At 17.3% G+C, this 23771-nt stretch overlaps 1 protein-coding gene across 1 annotated transcript; it reads left to right on the top strand.

The window, feature by feature from the left end:
* Nucleotides 1-390: 390 nt before the first annotated feature.
* Nucleotides 391-22927, top strand: LOC135145774 (elongation factor-like GTPase 1; the record flags this gene model as incomplete). The annotated part of the gene is made up of 36 exons (XM_064077913.1): nt 391-481; nt 533-600; nt 1684-1857; nt 2238-2293; nt 2353-2468; nt 2536-2610; nt 2689-2728; nt 2776-2841; nt 3240-3363; nt 3757-3833; nt 3896-3962; nt 4408-4507; nt 4636-4820; nt 4963-5026; nt 5091-5125; nt 5340-5424; nt 7400-7442; nt 8908-8996; nt 10764-10810; nt 10900-10984; nt 11092-11160; nt 11369-11433; nt 13968-14015; nt 14573-14644; nt 15869-15955; nt 16973-17049; nt 17101-17152; nt 17567-17639; nt 17697-17828; nt 18269-18347; nt 18403-18518; nt 18584-18654; nt 18715-18809; nt 18877-18913; nt 20638-20703; nt 22828-22927. Coding segments are annotated over exons 1-36 (2926 nt in total), but the record flags the coding sequence as incomplete, so codon positions are not given.
* Nucleotides 22928-23771: the final 844 nt, after the last annotated feature.

Here is a 23771-nt window from a genome sequence, read left to right as displayed (position 1 = left end):
CTTCTGTAATATTTTAATAACATGACCTTCTTTAAACGTCACAAAGTATAAAATGGTTTATATAAAAAAAGTTCTTATAAAAAAATTAAAACCTTTTTATCATGCATTTAATTACATGGCCTTCTTTTAAAGTCGAAAAGTTTAATTGAACATTTATAAAAAAGTTGTTTTAGCACTCATTTACAAATAGTTTAATAAACCAGAAAAATATTTTATCCTCACCAATTCCCTTGCCTCCCTAGTTAAACCCCTGAAGGTCTTGTCCTGGTTATGTTCACCATTAACTGAACTATTAAAGTTAACAGCTGAAAAGTTTTAGTTTTATAAAGTTACACTTTTTACCAAATTCTAGATTTACAATTTAGTTTTTCCTTTTAATAAGTTTTTAATATGCCGAAAATATCATCTCAAAATGCTTTTCAGTTGATGAGCAACACTAATAATATACGGAATTTTTGTATTGTGGCTCACGTTGATCATGGTTGTTTTAGAAAAACTTTAAGTAACTTTTATTAATATTGTTTTATTTAAGGAAAAACTACTGTATCGGATGCGCTTATTGCCTCAAATGCAATAATATCCACTCGACTCGCTGGAGAGGTGGGTCATATAAAGAATTTATCATATTACTAATAATTCTTAAACATAATTCATTTGAGTATTATTATTATTTGACAATTTATTTATATTAATTCAAAATAGTATGACTGCAATGTTAAAATCAGTTCTTATTTTTGTTTAAAAAAAAAATTTGAGTTTACTAATATTTTTATTTAACCTTTTGATTTAATTTAAGAAATCATAATGATTTCAATTTTTATATAGTTTATATATATTTATTAATATAAGTTTTTGTAATATATCCGAGTGCAAAAATTGAAAAATTATACTTTTCGTTAAAAATTTATTTTTTACTAATAATATTTAAATATAATTTATTTAAGTAATTATCATTAGTTATAAACACTTATTTAGTTTTGATATTTCATTAAAAATATTTTTTAGATGTTATGCAGGCAAAGTTAGTAAGTTATATGAAAATATTATTTAAATTTACTTTCGTGTAACAAATTTTATATAGAAGTAAACTCCGTACTTTAATATAATATAGAATTTATTAAATTTTATATAGTAATTAACAAAAAATATGTAATTATTTTTATCTTTAATGACTTCCTTATTATTAAACTTTTATTTAAAGTAAATTTATAGTTGATAAACTTTTAATTATTATATATAAACTTTTTTTAATTTTATTTTTATGGTATAATTCCTTTGCTTTGTTTATGTTTCTTTAATTAAATATTTTATATATATTTTTGTTCTTATACAATTAATTTATAAATCGTAGATTTAAATATGTAAATAATGTTTTTTGAATAATAATATGTGATAACTTTTTATTGTATAGTTTATATAAACTTTTAATATAACATTTACCTGTTATATTTATTATTTTATTTTCCACATAAACTAAAGATCTATTTTTTCTATTATTGTATGTAAATCTTTTTATAATAACTTAGTATATAAACTTTTTATTTGAATAATTTAATATAATATATTAACTTTTTATATATTTTTATTGTTATATTTTTTGTAAATAAAATTTATTATTTATATTTAAATAAGATTCTACGAAAATAATTTATTATAATTATTATTATTATTATTATACAAAAGCTCCGCTATTTGGATAGTCGAGAGGATGAACAACGGCGTGGGATTACCATGAAGTCCAGCGTCATCTCTCTGGTCTACTCCTTTTCGAAGCCACGTGATCAAGGTGCCCGCGTGGATGAGGAATACTTGATGAACCTTTTGGATTCTCCGGGGCACGTGGACTTTGCTGGAGAGGTTTATTTTTAATTTTAGCAACGACTGTCAGTGGTTACTTTACATGTCTAACGACGTTGATTCGATCGAAACATTTTTAAGCTCCTTATTGGTCTTCGTTGGCGGGGTCTATTCAACATCAACTTTCCGTCTCATTGGGCGCAGAGACCAATAGGCTAATAAATTCTTGGTCCTTTTATACCAAATGGGGCAGAGGGTGGTGGAAATAAACATTCTGATCCCATTCTAGTTAACGGTAGCAAAATAGTTTCACTTTTAGAGGCGTGCGCCCCAATTGTTACAATTTATTATTTTCTTATTATTACTTACTATAAATATTATAACTCTATTTATTTTCTTGTATATATAATTATTATTATTACTATATTCACTTTTAAAAGGTTTCTACTGCATTACGAATAAGCGATGGAGCGCTTGTGGTTGTTGATTCCGTAGAAGTTAAGCACATGTTATCAGTTTATTTCTTTACTACTTAATTAATTTTTGCTTGCAATCAGGCGTTTGTCCTCAAACCGTCACAGTCCTAAAGCATGTGTTCATGGAACACGTGACTCCAATTCTTCTTTTTAATAAGCTTGATAAACTTATAGTGGAGTTGAAAATGACACCAGGTAATTATTATTATTATAATTATAATTATAATTATAATTATAATTATCATTAATCGCATAATCGAAGCTGAAGCGTACGTCCATCTCAGTAAAATTCTTGAGCAGGTGAACGCTGTGGTCGCTATGCTGGCCAATGAAAGTCGTTTTTCTAAAAATGTTAAAAGTCTTTAATTTTTATATTTTTTTAAATTTTAATTGCGTTATTTCTATTATTAGAAAGCTAGCGAATCGGATTTGTCAGATAAAAGTAATAACCAATCGTTTTTTATGTTTTTATTATTTATTTTCTTTATAAAGTTATCTTAAGTTCTTACTTTTCTCCGGAAAAAGGGAATGTTCTTTTTGGCAGTGGTTATGACAATTGGGCTTTTAAGTTCGTTGTTTTATTGGTTTTAATATTAAAAATTTCATTTGTTTTTATAAATATCGCATGTATTATAACTTGATTGGTTATGACATTATTTAGTTTAATTTATTGGTTTATTATCTTATAGTTTATGCTAAATAGCTTTTTGTCAAACAATGGAAATAAATTTGATTGGTTTAAATTTATTATATTTTCTATAATTTTTTTAAATTTTTTGTTTTCAGTTTTTTTTGCTTATTTTATTTCTTTTCCTTTTTTGTTATAATTTCTATTAAACCAATAAATAAGCAAAAAAATCCAAATTCTAAAGGTTATTATCAACCAATAAAATTTTATATTAAAAATTATTTGCGCCAATCGCAGAACTCTTTTTTCTTTATTACTACTTTTTTTTTTTTTTGCAGTTTAAGAACATTTGCTTGTTTGTGGGCTGAAAAGTTGAAATGTTCCCGGAAAGTTTTACTTAAAACTTTATGGGGCGACTTTTATTACGACTCGAAGAGTAGAAAAATAATGAAAGGAGCATTCGTTATTATTTAATTACCATTATTATTATAAAATATATATAAAGAGCGCTTTAACTATTTATTATTATCAATATTTTTATGTTAACTTCTGAATAATAATAATAAAACTTTTAGAGCGTTATTTAAAGTTAAAAATTCTTTTTAAGCATTATTATTATCACAATAATAATAATAAAAGTTTTAGAAGTAGGCTATTTTATTTTCAGTATACTTTATATTCTTTTTCAAAATAATCATACATAAGTTACAAAGTTTGTAGTGAGTTTTTTTATGTAAGGCATGTTTCTTTCAACTTTATTATAAGTATAACTAAAATTAGTATTGATTATTATTATTTTTCTTACTTTATTTATTTTTAACGTATTTATTATTACTATTGTGATTATTATTCCAGTCCAAAAGCAAAACTTCCTTGTTTGAACTTTTTATATTGAAGTCTATTTGGAATATTTATAGTTCCTTTTTTTCGCGGTAAGTTGGACTACACCAATTAAATCTTCTTTTATTATTTTATTTTTTCATTAAAAAAATAGAAACGCTGAGCGTCTGCAGAAAGCCGTCGCTTCACTGAAATTGCGGGTGACGCCCGGCGATTATAAAGTACTTTTTTGTTTTCTGATTAATGTATTTTTTAGTGAAAAGTTGGTTAATTTTTTTTATGATTATTATTATTTATTAAAAGTTTCTTGAGCTTTTTATAAGATATTTATATAAAATATAAAATCCATTGAAAAAACGGTTAAAACTATGAATAAAAATGACCAATCCCAAAGGATATAATTATCTGTTATTTAAAAAGATTGTTGAAAATTTTAAACCAAATTACAGTTTTACAGGGCTTTTAGTGAAGCTAAAGGCGTTGTTGGGCCCAATAGTCGCGTCTTTTTTTTTTATAATGAAAATCGTTCGTTATAATAATTGACTGTATACAACCTGGCCTATTAAACTTTATTAAAAAACCATTGGTCAATGTATATTTATTTTTACTATTATTGGTTGAAACACTTAATAATAATATATTCTTATTGCCGGCCAATGACCTTAGAGCCGGAAATATTTACGAGCAATTATGAGCCAATGGCTTCCCATGCACGAGGCTGTCTTCGATATGTTTGTGAGATACGTCCCTTCTCCCGCTGCTGTTGGTCATTGGGTGTTATCTTAAATTATACATGTTATGCTGCCTGTGTAGAACCTTTTGTGTATATCCAGTAGCACTCGTATATGCTTATGAACGTCGTGATATTCACTAATTTCTATGCCTAAAATCCAGGAAAAAGAGTTTTGGAGAATTTCCGTCTAACACGTGATCTCACTGGTTCTTTTGGTGAGGCATGTGGGCTAATCGACGCACTAGAAACCTGCGATCCCGAAAGCGGGCATGTGGTGGCTTTTGTTTCTAAACTGGAACGCTTTTCGCCGGACGGTTGGCTCGAAGCACGCGCCAACACCAAAAATGTTGGGGAAGATCTTTACAAATTATTTAGTGACTTTATTTTTAAATATTTTTGCCATCCTGTGTTGTTCATTGTTTATATTATTAATTTTTTATGAATTTTTATGTCATTATTGCCATTATTTATTTATTTATTATTATAAGGTTATTATGTTTGACCCTCAAAGCGCACAGGAAGCTAGAAAGCGTTATAGAGATCGAATTCAAAGTTTTTCATATTAAACTTTATTATTATTATTATTATTATTATTATTATTTTCGTACTTTTATAGGAGAACTTCATGATGAGAATAAACCTGTTTTTACGGTGAGCTTATAATTATTACTATATATTTACTCTACCACATGGTTTTTTATACTTCCATGTGTTTATATTTTTATTAAATATTATTATCTGTACAGCTAAATTTTATAACTGTTATTTATTTTTTTCACTTTTTAGTTTTTTTCTATAATATTTTAATATATATTTTTAATTTTTTATAAACTTTTATGGATTATTATTATTATTATATTTTAAGGAAGCACACCCTGAAACGCATAGCGAAGAAGAAAGTTTTATAGAAGATACGCGTAAATTACTTGCTTATACAAGAGTTTATTCAGGTTTATTATTCTTATTATTACAAGATAACTTTAGTTAATAATAATAATGTAGAAAAAATATAATAATATTTATTAAATAGAAAATAATACAAGTAAATAATTATTTAATAGAAAATAATATAAAACTCTCGAAAAATAGTAAACCATTTATAATAATAATTATTATTAAATAAAAAAATAATACTAACAAATAATATATAAATAAATAATTATGTAAAACTTAATAATAGTAAATATATAATAATACACGATTTATATTAATAAATACTTATTTAATAATAAATAATATGCAAACTTTTTAAAATAAAATATAGAAAAAACTATAATAATATTTATTAAGTAAAAGTAACATATGCTTTATATTAATGAAGATATAGAAATATTTTATTTATATTTTATTAATAATAATAAACTTTAGAAGAAATATTTTAATAAACTTTTTAAAATAATAATAATATTAACAAATAAAAATACATAATAAGAAACATAAATAAAGCGTATTAATAATTATATTTAAGAGGAAATTTAAGTTTTTTATAAGGAATATAGTAATAGTTGTTATAAATATAACATTTTTATGAAATTATCTGTAAATATTAATAGCAATAATAAAAGATGATATATAAGTTTTATTATTAATAATAAATATATATAATATATATTATTATAACTAAAAATATTAAAAATAATTAATAATTAAGTAAAGATGATGTTAAGAAACAATATTTTTTAGTAACATATATAAAATATAAATAAATTTATTAACAATAGAAAAAATATAGTAATAAGTTGATATTATAATAATAAATAAATAAAAGTTTTTATTATATAAAAATAATATTAATAATAATTCATATCAAGCGTTTTAAAGAAGTATAGAAGTTACATATAATTTGTATAGAAAAGAAATATAGACATCCTAATAGTAATAAACATAATAATAAGTAAATAAAATTTATTCAAAAACAATAATATGAACAAATACTTCACATGATTAATATATAGAAAATTTATTAATAATATATAGAAAAAATATATTAATATAATAATAAACATTTCAAAATAAATAAACTATTTATTATATAAATAATAAAACATGTATTAATCAAAAAATAATAACACTATGAAAGAAAAAAATTATTAATATAAAAGAAATAATAAACAATTCATAATAATAAAAATAATGTTTAAAGCTAATAAATTTCTATTTATAAGTATAAGTATTAATAAATATAAAGAAAGTGTATATATGTAAAAATAATTTTATTAAATATAATATAATTCATTATAATAATAAAACAATATATAATAATAAATAAAATAGTATAACAGATAATACATATAATAATTATATAAACTTATTAATTATAAGAAATATAGAAAAATATAATATTATAATAGTATGTAATAATAATATATAATATATATAATTCATAAAACTTAATAATAAATATAGAAAAAATCCATCAATATATCTAAATACTATAATAAACAAATCTACGCTAATAATAAATATAATAAACGATTTATACAAAAAGTATATAAACTATAAGAAATATAGAAATATTATATTAGTATACTATTTTTAATAATACTAAGCGATTCATATTAATAGTGTAAATATAAAAATAAAAAATATAATAATAAATAATTCATAAAAATAATGATAAATAAAAATATATTTATTACTTAATACGAACTAATAAATATTAAGCATACTATGTAAACCTATATAAATAAAGGAATATATTTATATATAAATGTAATATAATTTAAAAATACATTAACAATTTAGAAAAAAAGTATATTAATATAATAAAAATATTTATTAAATAATAATTATAAATAATTAATATTAAATATTGAAAAATTTATATTTTATTATCAAAGTGAACTTTTGCTGCCTTACTGTTTCTCGCTTTGCAATAATATAATTAACGAATAAAGCGTAACTTTTTTATTCATTATATTTTAGGAACGTTATCTGTTGGGCAGTCCGTTCACGTGTTGGGCCCAAAGTATTATTTTTTATTTATTTATGCTTTTAAAGTTTTCTGTTTTCTCTTAATATCAATAAATACTTTCCTTTATTTTTTTTATTTATTATTATTTTATTATGTTTAACATTACTAATAATTTTTATTATACGTTTTTTTTATTACTATTATTATAAAATGTTTTCTTTTTCAATATTCTCTTTTTCTAATTTTTTCTTTTGTTTTTTTGTCAATAATTATTTATTATTCATTATTTTTATTAATTGTTTTATTATTATTATTATTATTATTATTTATTCTTGATTGTTTTCTATTCTTATTTCACTTTTATTATTATTATAATAAATATTTTTCTTTATTATTTTTAAATTATAAATAAATTGTAGTATTTTTGGTTGGTAATATTATATATAAAACTATTAATAATGCTTTTCTGTGTTTATTTATAATAATTTTCATTGGTGAATTTTTATTAAAATTTATATTTACTGGTGGAATTTTGTTAGTTACTTTTTAGTATTACTTTAATGAAAATTTATATATATATTTTGTAGTACTGAAGTATATCATCATTATACATGTTCTTATCGGTTATAAACACTTTTACGTTAAGCATATTTATTATTTTTTATTGGAAGAATACTGTTTATATTAATTTTTATTGGTGAAAAGTTATTTTTTATATTTTATAGTTAACTTTATTGGTAGAATTATTTTTTATTACTAATACTATAAAAAATAATTCTTATCGATGAAATGCTACTTTACTTTCATAAAAATTTTATTGGTAGAATATTTATATTTTTATTAGTGTAATTTTTTATATTTATTAAAAATTTATCATCGGAATATTTGTATATCAGTATCAGTATTTTACTAGTATTATTAATATAATAATATATTTATTTTCTTAAAATACCCAATTTTTGAAGTATAACTTTTGTCAATTCTATAAGTTTCTATTTTTCCAATTATCATAAAATTTTTTAGTTTTTCTGATTGGCGTAAATATTTATGACTTTAATAACTATTTTTATTGGTGAAAAAAATTTGTTTGAATTTCTTTGTAATTGACATTTTTTTATTCTTTTTCTTCAAGTTTTTATATTTATCTTATTATTATTTTATTTTTTTTTATTTTTTAAATTTACTTGATGTTATGTGATATTTTATTGGTTCTTTTTTCTTCTTTCAAGTAATTTAGTGATCGTTAATTCTATTAACCCCAACAATTTTTAATATATAATAAAAATTTTACTTTCCCTTTTCCTACTGTGGGGGAATCTAATTATTTTAGCTCACTAGTAAAGTCTACCAAGTAAACTTGACTTTGCGCCTATATAGTTAAATTGTAACTGTTGTATTGTTTTTTCCATTTTTTTTTTTCCTGTATTTACATTTTTATTTTTCTTATGAAATATTTTACTTTATTTATTATTATTTATGTAATATATTTACTTATTATTATTTATTTGTATTGTAACAGGTACGATCCTTCGAATGTTGTTTCTTTTCGCACTGAAGAAACGGTAGAAGCGATATTTATTATTATGGGCAGCGAGTTTATTCCAGTTGGTAATAATAATAATAATAATAATAATAATAATAATAATAATAATAATAATAATAATAATAATAATAATAATAATAATAATAATAATAATAACAATAATAAAAGTAATAATAATTATAAACTTTTTTCTAGTTATTATATTTAAACTTTATGAAAATATTTATATTATTTTTAAATTTTTTTTATAAAAGTATTAATTTTTTTTTTACTTTTTATTGTATGCAACTTTTTAATAGTTGTGTTTTATCTTATTCTTATTATTTTTTAATGAATTTAATAATAATATAAAAAAAATATACTTTTTTATATTTATTATTTATATAGAAAATTTAAAATTTCCTTTCGTTTATTATGGTTAACTATTTTTATTTTTGGGATTGAAATTAATATAAAAGTTTCTATAAGTATAAGTATTTATAAACTTTTTAAAAATGTTTTCGTTTATTATTATTATTATAATTTAAAATATATTTTTTTACTTTATGTAAATGTTTTCTTTTTTTATTATCATTACAATTTCTTAAAATTGTAATATATATATTTTCTTATCATTTTTAAACTTTTTAGAATATATTTCGCTTATTATTACTTTTATTATAATTTTTTAAATTCATTTAAAATATAAATTTATTAAATTTTTTTTTTACTTTTTATTATTTATAAACGTTTTAAAAATGTTTTTCGTTTATTATTATTATTATTATTATTATTATTATTATATTTTCTTTAATTATTTATTAGAATATTTTTTTTTACTTATTATTATAAACTTTTTAAATTATTTATTTATATAATAATAGTTCATGGAAATACTTTTACTTTTTATTATTTATATAAACTTTTTAAAAAAATTTTGTGTTATTATTATTATAATTATTTTTTTTAAAAATTGTTAGATATAATAATATTTATTTTTTTTTTAATAACTTTTTTATTTTTTTATTTATATTAAAATTTTTTTATGGTTATTATATTCTTTTAAAGAAGTTTTAATAAGTAATGACTAGTTTTCGTTATTATGATTATTTATTAAATTTTATTATTAATAATAATAAGCAACTTTTTGTAGGCATTTTCTGTTTGTATAAACTTTTTAATAATTTCTTTTACATTTTTTTATTTTATTAAACTATTTATAAAAGTTAATTATTATTATTATTATTTATTACCAATATTACAATTATTTTAGATTAATAATAATGATAAATATGAAGCTTTTATATATAAACTTTTATTATATTTATTACTTAATAGTAACCTTTTTAGAGCTGTCAATAATAGTAATAAAACTTTATTATTATTTCATATAAACTTTTATTAATAATAATATTGTAATTATTTATTATATTAATCTATTGTTTCTATAAAACTTTTTCATGAGATGCCCTAATAATAATATTAGTAAAACTTTTATATTCTTTTATTATTTTTTCAGAACTTTTTTAAATAATTATTATTAAACATTTATTATTTAATATTTATTATTATTGCTACTAAACTTTATTATATTTATTTATATATTATTTCTTAATTATTTATTAAAAACTTTTCTGTTAATAATAATAAACTTTATTAGTACTTTTTTCATATTTATTATACTTTTATAAAAGCTTCGGGTTATTATTATTTATTATTATAAACTTTTTATGAGTTTTTTAAAATAATTTTCTTTTTTTTATTTTATTTTATAAACGCTTTAATAAAGTTTCTTATTATTATACTATTTATTATCTTTTGGTTAATAAATATTGTTTCTACTACAAACTCAGCATCGGCGCCTGCAGGATGTATTGTGGCTGTTAGCGGACTTAACTCAGTTACTTATTATTATTATTATTATAATTATTATTATTATTATTATTATTATTATTATTATTATTATTATTATTATTATTATTACTATAGATCCTCAAAACAGCCACCCTCAGCTCGTCGCTTTACTGCCCTCCACTCTCACCTCTTCACTTTGAAGCTTCTCCAATCGTAACGGGTTATTGCTAATATGAACATCTCTGAGTGGCTCGATAGTCCCTTATATTAATGCAATTTTTATTAATATTAATATTAATAATAATATTATTATTCTTTATAATAAAGTTGCTGTTGAGCCGCTAAGTTTGTTAGATATGCCCAAGTTAATAAAAGGTCTCCAACTACTTCATCAAGGTTTTATTTATTATTATTATTTGTTTATTATTAAAAGTTTTCGAAACAAAAATAAAATAAAATATTATTTTAATAACTCATAAATATTATAATAATAATTTTACATGTGAAGTAATAATAATAATAAGCATTAAAAGTTTTATAAAAAATGTTTTTATAATACTATTTATTACTTTTATTATTATTATTATTGTTGTTTATTTCAAAGCGGATTCCTTAGCAGAGTTTGAACATTCTGTACGAGGCGAACTTCTCCTTCGAGCTGCTGGACAAGTTTTTCATATTATTATGATAATTTCAAATAAATAAACTTTATAATAATAAATTATATATTATTTTTTTATTTATTATTATTTTGTTTAAAACTTTTTTATAATCATTTATTATTTTCATTTTCTCTTTAAAACGTTCTAATATTTACTTATTATTACTTTTACTTTATTATTTCCTGTTGAAAACTTTTTTATATTTATTTGATTTATTATTATTTCTTTTCTGTTTAAAAATTTTTTTAGGCTTATTTTTGTATTTATTATTAATATTATTATTTTTTAACTTTTATAATTATTTTTATATCTAATATTTCTTATTATTATCACTTTTATTATTATTTCGTATACTATATTATATATTGAAGCTTTTTTTGTTATTTTCTTATTATTTATCAATTATTATTATTTAAGAACTTTTATTCTATTCAATATTTAGTATTATTATTATTATTATCGTAATTGATTAATTATTTTCATATTAAAATTTTTTTAATATTTATGTTTTATATTTGTTATTATTACAAAAGTTTTTATTATTATAATATTAAAACTTCTTTTAATTAGTTTTTTATATTAATTATTATTATTATACTAATTTTTAAATATTTTTTAATTTATTACTTCTTATTTTTTAGTAATAATTATATATTATAATACTTTTTATAATTTTTATTGACTAAAAGTTTAAGTTTTATTACTTTAGTATGAAAATTGAATATATAAAGTTTATGTATATAAAAAGTTATATAAGTTTATTTATTATTATTATCATATAATAAATTTTATTTATACAACTTTTTGTTATTTTACTTATAAACTTTCCTTCTTTTATTATTATTATTATTTATATATTTTTGTAATTGCTATTATTAATATTTTGTATAGAAATTTTACTTATTACTATTTTATATTAATAAATGTTATATTATTATTATATAACTTTCCTTCTTTTATATTTATTATTATTACTATAAATTTATTATTTATTATTGTTTTATAAAAATTATATATATTTTCATTTTGTTTTTCATTTCCTCTAATATAATTATATTATTATTATTATTTATTTATAACTACTTCTATATTTATTATTATTTATTTATTTCTTTATATTATTATCATTGCTATTATTATTTTTTGTTAATAAATTTTTTTACTTACTATTATGTGTTGATAAACATTATATTTTACTTTTTTACAATTATTTTATTATTATTACTATTTACTATTTATGATTATAATAGTATCATTAGTAATGTTTTCTTACTATTTATTATTATACCACTTTATGCTATATTTAATTTATTGTTATATCTATATTTTTTTACTATTTATTATTTGTTACTGTATTATAGCTATTGTATATATATATTGTTCTATTTATTACTGCTCACTTTTCTTATTTTATTTTTTTTTACTTTTGATTCACGATTGTCTACTTTTTATTATCTTTTTCTTATTATTATTAAACTCATCTATAGGATTTTCATATTATTATTACTACTTTTTCATTTTTTCTATTATTATAAATATATCTCATTTATATTTATTATTATTATTATCTATTGTTATTTTTTTTTTACTTTTCATTATTAATTACTATTATTATTATAATTATAAATCTCGTTTATATTATATTTTATTATTATATATATTTAACTCATTTATGTTCTTTTATTACTTATTCATATAAAAAATATTATTATATTATTACTTATTTTTTTGGCTTTATTATTATTATAATTATTATTATGAATTTCATTTTATTATATTTACACTACACTATTATATATTATGTATATAATTAATTAATTTTATTTTTCACTATTTATAATTATTTTTATTTATTATTATTATATATTACTTATGTTTTAATTTTTACGCTTCAATATTATTATTTACTTTAGAATTATTTATATTTTCTTACTTTTTATTCTTTATTCTTTATATTTTTTTTATATTTATTTTCTATACTTTATATATTTTTTAAAGTGTTGTATAGTATTTATATTATTTATTATTTGTTTACTATATATTATTCACTTTCATTTTCTTTATTATTTATATTTTTTTACTTAATGTTCTTTAGACTTTACATTTATAATATATTTACTATTTATTCTTTATTAGAGATATACATTTACTAATTATTATTACTATTAAAGTTTTGATTATACAATATTATTATCTCTTACTATTAATTTTTTATTATTTTTTATTACTATTTATACCATTAATTATAATTTTTACATTTTATTATAAATTATTATTATTATTATACTATTTATTTTTAATATTTATTATTATTCCTAAATAAATATTTTTATACAATTTTATTCATTATACTATTTTTATTTTTTATATTGTTTTTTACTATTTATATATATTTTTTCTACTTATTATTATTATAATATTTATTTTTATTATTTCTATAAATATTATTTTCTTTTACTTTTTATTGTTTTTTACTATTTATATTTTTTTTGCTACTTATTGTTATTGTATCATTTATTATTATATATATTATTGTTTTAGGTTCATCTTGAGCAATGCTTAAAGGATCTTGAAGAAGACTATGCAAAAGTTTGTACCCCTTTTTTTTATTTATTTTATTTTTAATAGAGAAAGAATGAAAAACTCAAATAATTTTATTTTAGAAAATAATAATAATAAATTTTAATTTTTTTATTTTCTAATAATAATAGTAATAATAGTAATAATCAAAAGTAAAAACTTCTATTTTAGAAATAATAATAAATAGAACACTTTAATATTTTTTTAACTATAACATTATAATTAATAGAAATAATAATTTATTAACTAAAAAATATTTAATAAATAAAAAAATGAAAAACTTTAAAATTTTATAATCAAGTAATAATGAAAACTTTAACTTTTTTAATTCAGAATAATAAAAAATAAAAAATAAAATACTTGAACATTTTATTACTAAAAAAATAAACAAAATATAAATCTTAAATTATTATATTCCAAATAATCAAAAATAAAAAGAAAAGTAATAAACTTTAAAATTTATTATTATTGATAATAATAAGTAAAAAAAATAAATAAAAAACTTTAATAATATTTTTTTATAAATAATATTAATCATAATAAAAAGTTATATCTTTTTTTTTTAGTGCAGTATTAGAAAATCCGATCCGATTGTTTCCTTTAGGGAAACCTTAGTTCACCCTCCTAAAAGTGATATGGTTATTATTATTTTTATTATTATATTTATAAAAAATTATAATTATTACACAAAATATATAAAAAAGTAAAGAACATAAATGTTTATATTAAAAGTTATAGATTTTATAAAATAGTTTTTAAAAATAAAGTTTATAATAAAATTGAAAACCAATAAAACAATAAATATATAATAAACGCTAAACAATACTATTATTAATAAAAATATTATAATTACCATCATTATTTAAAATTATAAAAAATAAATAATAATCAAGAAATATAATAAATACATTATAATTATAATAAATTTTATTATAAATTTATATGAATATAAAAAAAATTATAAATAAAAATAATAATAATTATTAATATTATTTATTAATTATTATAAGAAATAATAATAGAATATATAAGAAAATAGTAAATTTTTTATTAGATAATTATAAATCATGTGTTCATGAAAATATATTATTATAAATAATTTTTTTTTGTATTATTAATTATTAATAAAGCATATTACATATTTAAAATAATAATAAATTTTATAAATGTATTAGAATAATGTAAATTAGAATAAAATTTATAAAAGATTAAAAATAATAATTATTAAGAAAATATACTAAAAACCTAAAAATTATATTATAGTTATGGAAAATAAAATTAATAAATATAAATTGTTAATAGTAAATATAACAATAAAAGTAGAATAAATAATAAAATAATGAAATTAAATTAATTAAAAAAGTTAAAATAAATAAAATACAGAACTGCTAATTATAAAAATTTATTAATAATAATAAATATATAAATGTCAAAAATTTATTATAAATTAATTATAATAATAAATAAAAAAATAATATTATAAATATTTATTTGTAAAAATTAATAACAATAATAATAAATAAATAATAATTTTAAAAAATTTATTATTCAAAATTGATAATAATAATAAAAAGTAAAATAAAACATAATATTATAAAATGTTTTTTTATAATTATTAAGACTGGAATGAAATTTGTAATAATAAAAAAAATATATAAAATATTTGTAAAATTTATAAAAATTTATAAATTAATAATAACAAACAAAGAAAAAATTAATTATAAAAATTTATTATTAAAAATTAGTAATATTAATAGAAAAATAAAATATCATAAGCATTAATACTATTTTTATTAAAAGATTTTATAGTAAAAATAAATTTTATTATTATTATTATTATGATTATGATTATGCTTATTAAGACTGGAGAAGTTATCGATTATAAAAACTTAAGTACTTTTGAAAAAAAAGAAAAAGAAGAATCGGCGGAACTTTGGCTTCTCAATAAAGTTTCATTACTATTATTTATATTAATGTTGTCATTATTAGTAGTATTATTATTAATTTATTTATTATTTATTAAAGTTTTATAATATATTTGTTGTTATAATTATATATTACCTTCAATATGTTATTTTTATTATTATTACGCAAAACTCTCTAGTTTCTTATATTATTTATTACTTTCATATATTTTTTTATTATTACATAAAAATTTATTAAATCTTTTTATTATTGCTGATAGTTCTATCGCTATATCTACTTCTCTTTATATTTTTATGACTAAAAAGTTCTTATTTTATCTTTACATATATAATAATATGATTATTATTTATAAATCTTTATTAAAACTTTTATTATTATTTATTACTTTTCTATATTTATTTAGATATATACTACCATTGTAACTAAAAAGTTTTATTGTATATTATTATGAATTTAAACTTTTTATAAAGAATATATCAAAACCTTTATTATTGTCCTTATTTATTACTTTTTATATTTATTTTTATATATAAAACTATTATTACTAAAAAGTTTTTATCATATAATAATAAACTTATTATGTAAAATTTTCTAAAACTCTTTATTATCATTTATTACTTTTTAAATTTAGTATAAATATATTAATATTTTATTATAAAATTTTATAATTATAAACTCATTACTATTATTACATAAAACTTTATTAAAACTTTTTATTAATAATAATAATATTATTTACTATTTTTTTTATTTATTTTTCTATAACGTCATAATAAATATCATAAACATATTATATTATATAAAATATAAAACTTGATTAAAACTTTTTATCATTATTATTATTTATTACCTTTCACCTTTATTTTATTTTTTATTTTATTATGTTCAAAAAAGTTTTTTATTTATACATATGAAGTGTTTATGATAACTTTTCACACTGCTTATATATAACTAATATTTATTTACTTTTTTCGTCTACTTTTCGTAGTTATGTTATTATTATTAAAAGGTTATTAAATTTTTCTTATTATTAACTTTAGACCCTTTTTATAAAAATTACTGCGCTTCCTCTTCCAAAGAAAGTGGTGGAATTAATAAACAGCCAATTATCTTCGTTGTCAGAAATGTTTTTCGTTATTATTATTTTTATTATAATTATTATTACAAGAAACGGCTATAAACCTTTCGACTATCAGAAAGACGGCGCTTTTCTTAAGAAAGTATATTTTACTTATTGCTGTTTTTTAATTTTTTTAAAAAGTATTATTATTAAAAGTATGGATGTATGTAATAAGTAATTACTAAAACTAAAAATATAAAGTTTTTTGTAGTTTATGATTGGCTGGTGGGTTCACCACGAGTTACGTGATTTTCGGAGCCACGTGATACTTTTCATGTGTTTCGTTTTTGTCTCTTATTATAGATAAAGTTTATTATATTATCGATATAAATAAATTTATTCGCTTTTATTATTTATAAATTTCGGTTTATTATTTTACTTTTAATTATTATTATTTTCGTAATTATAAAGTTTTAAAAATAAAGAAGTAAATAGAAAAATTAATAATAGAAAATATTTCGTAGTTTATATATTTATTGTGAATTTATTATAAAATGTTTATTATGTACTCGAGTTGCAACTGGCTTTTTCTGAAGATTCCGATTATGATTGGCCACTCAACGTCATCCATCGCATTTTGGCGTTTGGTTGGCTATCATTCATTGGTCAGTAATTTAACGATTTAATATCATTGGTTTATACAGGACCCAATAATAATGGCCCCAACGTTTTGCTCAACCAATCTCTGCTGCAGCCCCACACGAGCGGAGAGTGGGCTGCGTCTCAGCCAATGCTCAACAGTATAAAATTTGGCTTTCAAATAGCCACCAATCATGGTTACTGTTATCGTTGTTTCTGATTTTTTATTGTCCTATTAAAAAAGGAAATATAAAATTTTGATTATTATAAAAGTTTTTATATAAAACTTTTTTTTTATTATATTTTTATTACCTTTTGTTTCTTTTTATTTTTAGGGTAAAAAAATATTATTAACTTGTTTTTACTGGCTTTTATTACCATTATACAAAAGTTTTATTAATTATTTTGGTTCTGTTACTTTTATTAACCTTATGAAAAGTTATTATATAAAACTTTTTTTCATTATATTTTATTATTATAATGTATAAAGTTTTATAACTTTTTATTATTTTTTGTTTTTTTTCTTTATAAAAAGTTTATATATTAAAATTTTTTTATTATAAATATTATTTTCTAACTTTTTTCTATTATTTCTTTTACTTACTATTATTTATTATTTTACGTATGACTATTGTAGGCCCGTTATGCGAAGAGCCAATGCGCGGAGTTTGTTTTGTAATAAACGCTTTTACTTACGACTCTTCTATAGAAAAAAGGCGCTCACTTTTCATTATTTTTAAGACCTTTTTCTTAATTTTTATTGGTTGACAGTTCTTGTGGACCCATTGGAGGAACCTTAATAAACGCCAGTAAAGATTTGTGTCGAAAAGCATTTCTTCGTGGCCATCCTCGTCTGATGCAAGCCGTTTATTCTTGTGAAATTCACGGTTTTATTATTATTATTATTATTGTACTATTATTATTTATTATTATTATTATTATCTTTTTTTAGCGCAAGCAGAAGTTCTTGGCAAAATATATTCTGTAATATCTAAACGAGCTGGACAAGTTTACAGCGAAGAAGTTTTATCATTATTATTCATATTAATATTATAATAATAATAATTATTATTATTCTTTAAGATGAAAGAGGGGACTTCATTATTTCTAGTGAAGTGTTACTTGCCGGTAATCAATTCTTTTGGATTTGTGGAAGAAATCCGTAAGAAAGCCAGCGGGTTTCACTAATTATTATTATTATTATTACTATTATTATTATTATTATTATTATTATTATTTATTCAGCTCTGCTAATCCTCAACTGGTATTAGATCATTGGCAGGTTTATTATTATAATCATATTCTATCATTATTATATATGAAAATATACTTACTATTGTCATTATATTTACGCCTATATATCATTATTATATATGAAAACATTTACTTATTATTATCATGTTGTTATTATTTTTGTATATATAATTACCTCCTATTATTATTTAATTAATTTATATGCTTTTAATTATTATTATAAATTTTTTATTTACTTATTATTATTGTTCTCATTTTTTTTATTTATTATTTATATATACCTATTTATTCATTTACCTATTATATTTTTATTATTACCATTGTCCTTATTAATATTTTATTTACTTTTTATTATTGTTATCGTAATTTTAATACTAATTATTATTTTAATTTCCATGTTTATTTATTTACTTATTATTATTGTTATCCATTTTTATTTATTTATTTATTGTTACTATATTCTCATATTATTTTATTTACTTTTTTTAAATTCTTATTATTATTCATCTCTATTTATTTGTTATTATTATTATTATAATTTCTTATTATCATTATTTTACTTATTATTATTTATTTACATTAATTTTTTTTGCTTTTTATTAATATAATATAATGTACTTTATATTATTTCATTTATTTTACACTTGAACTATAATTATTATTTTTTATTTCATATGATTTTTACGATTTTAAAATAAAAAAGTTATTTTAAAAATATTTTATTTTCCAATAAAATTTTATAAGTTAAATATTTTAGAGAAGTAGAAAGTTTTTATTATTTTATATCTTTTATAAGAAGTTTAATATTTTTAATAATTTTTTAAACTTTTATTAAAAAAAAAATAAAATTTTTTAGTTTTTAATTTTTCTTTAAACTTTTTATTAATCATTTTTAAAAAGAATATAATATTTATTATTATAACTTTATGTTATTATTTATTAATAAAACTAACGTATTTTTATATTTTTTATATTTTATGGAACTTTTTATTATTAGCTTTTTAAATAAGAATAACATATATTTTTTATTTTTATTTATTTCTACAAATCTTTATTATTTTTATTTTTATAACTTTTATTTGTTATTTTTAATATAAATATAATATTTTTATATATATATTTTAAAAAAAAGGATAAAGTTTTTTTATTTTTAAAACTTTTGTTAATTTCATAACTTTTTATTTTTATTTATAAATAAAAATAAAATATTATTTAACTTTTTATTCTTTTATAAATAAATATTAATTATTTTATATATTTTTTAATAATTTTATAAATAAAAATAAAATATACTTTTTATAAAAATTTTAAAGTTTTTTTTATTTATTTTTTGGATAAAAATAATCATTATATTTTCATAAAAGTTTAAAGTGTTTTCGATATTATTATAACTTTTAATTATTTTTAGAAACAAAAAACTCCTTTTTTATTGGCTAGCTTCTTTCATTAATTTTAGAACATTGACTCAACAATTTATAATAAAACTTATAATATTCATAAACCTTATTAACAAGCTTTACTTTGAATTTTTTGCTTGCTATTCTGCTTTCAATTTTTTCAACAAAACGAACGCCAACATTTTAAGAATAGTCTTAAATTTTTTATATTTTTATATCAAAAATGTAAACTTTTCTTATTATTCAACATTTTAAGGAAAAGTCTTAAATTTTTATATTTTTATAACTTTTTTTTTACGAAAAATAAAAACTTTTCTTATTACTATTATTATATTTTTTGTATAATCTCGTTTAGATTTTGCCGATAGATCCCTTTTGGACTCCATCTACGGAAGAAGAATTAATACTTTTTGGAAAAAAAGTTTTTTTTATGTTATTAATAAAATAATTTCTTTTGGTTCTAAAAATATATTTTTTTATTATATTTATTTTTTAACCGAAAAAAAAGTTTTTAAAAAAATTCACAAAAAAATCCTTTTGGAAATTATTATTATTTTGATATTAAAATTTTGCAATTTTTTTTCAAGTATATAAAAAATTTCCAGTAAAGAAATATAAAAATATTATTTAAATGAAGAAATTTTTATTAAAAAAAATTATTATTTTTATTAATCTGCTTGCAAAAATACTGAAGATTTTTCTTTAACCAAAAAAAAAGTTTTTTTTTTAATTTTTTTTATTTCGTTTCATTTTGATATTTTGCAGAATTTAATTTTTAAGAAAATAAAAGTTTTTTTTTAGTAAAAAACATAAAAATTTTCTTTATCCAAAACTTTTAAAAAAAAATTAACAAGTTTACTTACGGATTTTAAAAAATATTTTTTAAAAAAATATATTAAAAATTTTTTTTATGTATTAATTTGCTTTAAAAAATATTAACAACTTATTTTTTTCAAGTTTTCTTTTATCTGAAAAAAAAGTTTTCAACGATTTCTTATGGGTTAATAGAGATTTCTCTATTTTTTTTAGAAATTTTTTTATTAATCTGATTTTTAAATTTTGAAAAGTTTAGTTTTGTTTGTATATAAAATTTTTTTAAACAAAATTAAAACTTCTTTCGTATTATAATATTTTGTTTAACAATATTTTTTTTATATGAAATTGCATTCGAAAATTATAAAATCTTTTCTCAAGACTTTTTTTTCTACAAATAAAAAGTTTTTTTTATAAATTCTATTTTATGGAGTAATAAATAATTTTTTTTTAAGAAAAATTATTTAATAAATGTGACATCGAACTTTTCTAAAGTTCAATTTTGTATATTTTAAGTTTTTTTTATTATATAAAATATTTTTTATTAAAGATTTTCATGAAATTAAAAAAATTTTTTTTTTTTAGAATTTATAAAAATTATTTCGGTTAAACACAAAAATTTTAAGTTTTTATTATTATTTGTATTTGGAATTTTTGTATTATTTCATAATATATTTTTTAATCATAATTTTTTAATATTTTTTTATTTATAATTTATTATTATTATTAATTCTGTTGTAAAATATAATTTTTTATAGAATTTGTTTTACTACAGCAATAAAAATTTGTTTAATGATTTTCTTTTAATCAAAAAAATTTTTTTTTAATATTAAACAAAATTATATAATATAATATTTTTAAGTTCGTTGTTTGCGAAAATAAAATAAAGTTTATAAAAAGATTTTATTTGAACTAAAAAAAAATTCATTTATTTTATATAAAAATTTTTTATATAAAAAATATTTTTAAATTTTACGTTTGCGCAATTACTTAAAGTTTATATAGTTTTTTTATGATTTAATAACTTATTATTTATATTCTCTTTATATTTTTTATAAAAAAACGTGCACTATATTTTTTTTACTTTTTTTGATTATCACTATAAAACTTTATTCATTATTTTTTATTAAGACAAAATTTTTTATTATTTTATAGTTATTTCATTATTACTCTATACTTTTGGATTTACTTGTTTAAAATAACTTTTATATACTTTTAAAGGATATTGCAAAAGTTTCTTATTTAAATAATATCTTTTATAAATTTTATTAATCCCGTAATAATATTAAAAAGTTTATATAACGATTTCCTTTAATTAAAAAAAATTTCTTCTGGTTTAATTTTTTATTAAAAAATTTTTTTTTACAAAGAAATAATATTATATTTATATATTTGATTTGCGTAAATAACGCAAACTTTATTATTTTTTAATAAACTTTTTTTTTAATTTTCTTGATTGCAAAAATATTTTTTATAAAGATCTCCTTTTGATTAAGAAATGAATTTACGTTATTTTTATAAAAGCGTTTTTGTTTGAAAATTATTTTTTAAAATTAATTTGATCGCGAAAATTTTGTAAAGTTTATGTGATTTTCTTTTGATCGAATTTTTTTTTTTACAAAATTTTGTTTTTTTTTAGTTTTATTGCGACAACTTTGTACAGTTGATTAAAAGATTTCCTTTTGGTTTTTTTAAAAAGTTTCTTACATGCATAAAAATAATTTTTTTAAAGTTTGATGGCGAAAATATTGCAAGGAAGTACATGAACGACGTAAGAAGAAGAAAAGGTTTGCCTGTAGAAGAAAAATTAGTGGAACACGCAGAAAAGCAACGTAAATTATAATAATATTAATAATAATTATAATATTTATATTAAAATATTTATTTTTTATTTAGGAACACTCAAAAAAAATAAATAAAAGTTATTTTAAAAATTAAAAAGTTTGTTTTATTATTATTATTATAGTCTCTATATATACCAGAATTTTATTAAAAAATCAAAATTATAAATTTAATGAATTTAAATAGTTTAATAAAATAAAAATAAAATGTATAAAAGTAATAATAAATAAGAGTAAAAAAGATAATATAATAATGATTTTCTTAACATCTAAAGTTTAGAAAATAAATTAAAAACAATTAATTATAGTAAACTTCTTCTGAAAAAGTATGGAATAATAAATTAGGATTACTATTTCACTTTTGTTTAAGAGTTGCTGCTTGCAAATGATAGTAGTCACTTTCATCATTTAAATTTATAAAATAAATTTTATAAAAGATAATTTTAAATAATCTTAAGCAAATTAAAGATTATACTCATGAAGTTACTTTCATCTTCAATCAAAACTATAAAATAAAAATATAAAAGATTGTTTTTTCAAATAAGCTCAAGCAAACTGAAGCGTGTACTTATGAAGTTACTTTCATCTTCAGTATGCACAACTAGAAGCTTATAAAGCTAAATGTTTTTAATTTTTTTTTAAAAATAACTTATTTCCATTTAATTTATATTTAACAAGTTTTTGTTGCCCTTTTTAATAAGTGTTCTCGATTTTAATTTTTCCTTTTTGCTTTTGTTCCTTTTATATCTTTTAATTTCTCTCGCTATACTTGTAACTTATTACAACAATTATTTTATTTTTTTTAATACTTTGGAAGTAAAAATTCACTAACCTT

The sequence above is a fragment of the Zophobas morio genome, unplaced genomic scaffold (genome assembly GCF_036711695.1).
Source record: "Zophobas morio isolate AGI-343-1 ecotype UQ-CSIRO unplaced genomic scaffold, CSIRO_AGI_Zmor_V1 ptg000182l, whole genome shotgun sequence".
In the NCBI taxonomy this organism is placed as follows: domain Eukaryota; kingdom Metazoa; phylum Arthropoda; class Insecta; order Coleoptera; family Tenebrionidae; genus Zophobas; species Zophobas morio.
This window is presented reverse-complemented; position numbering and strand designations above follow the sequence as displayed.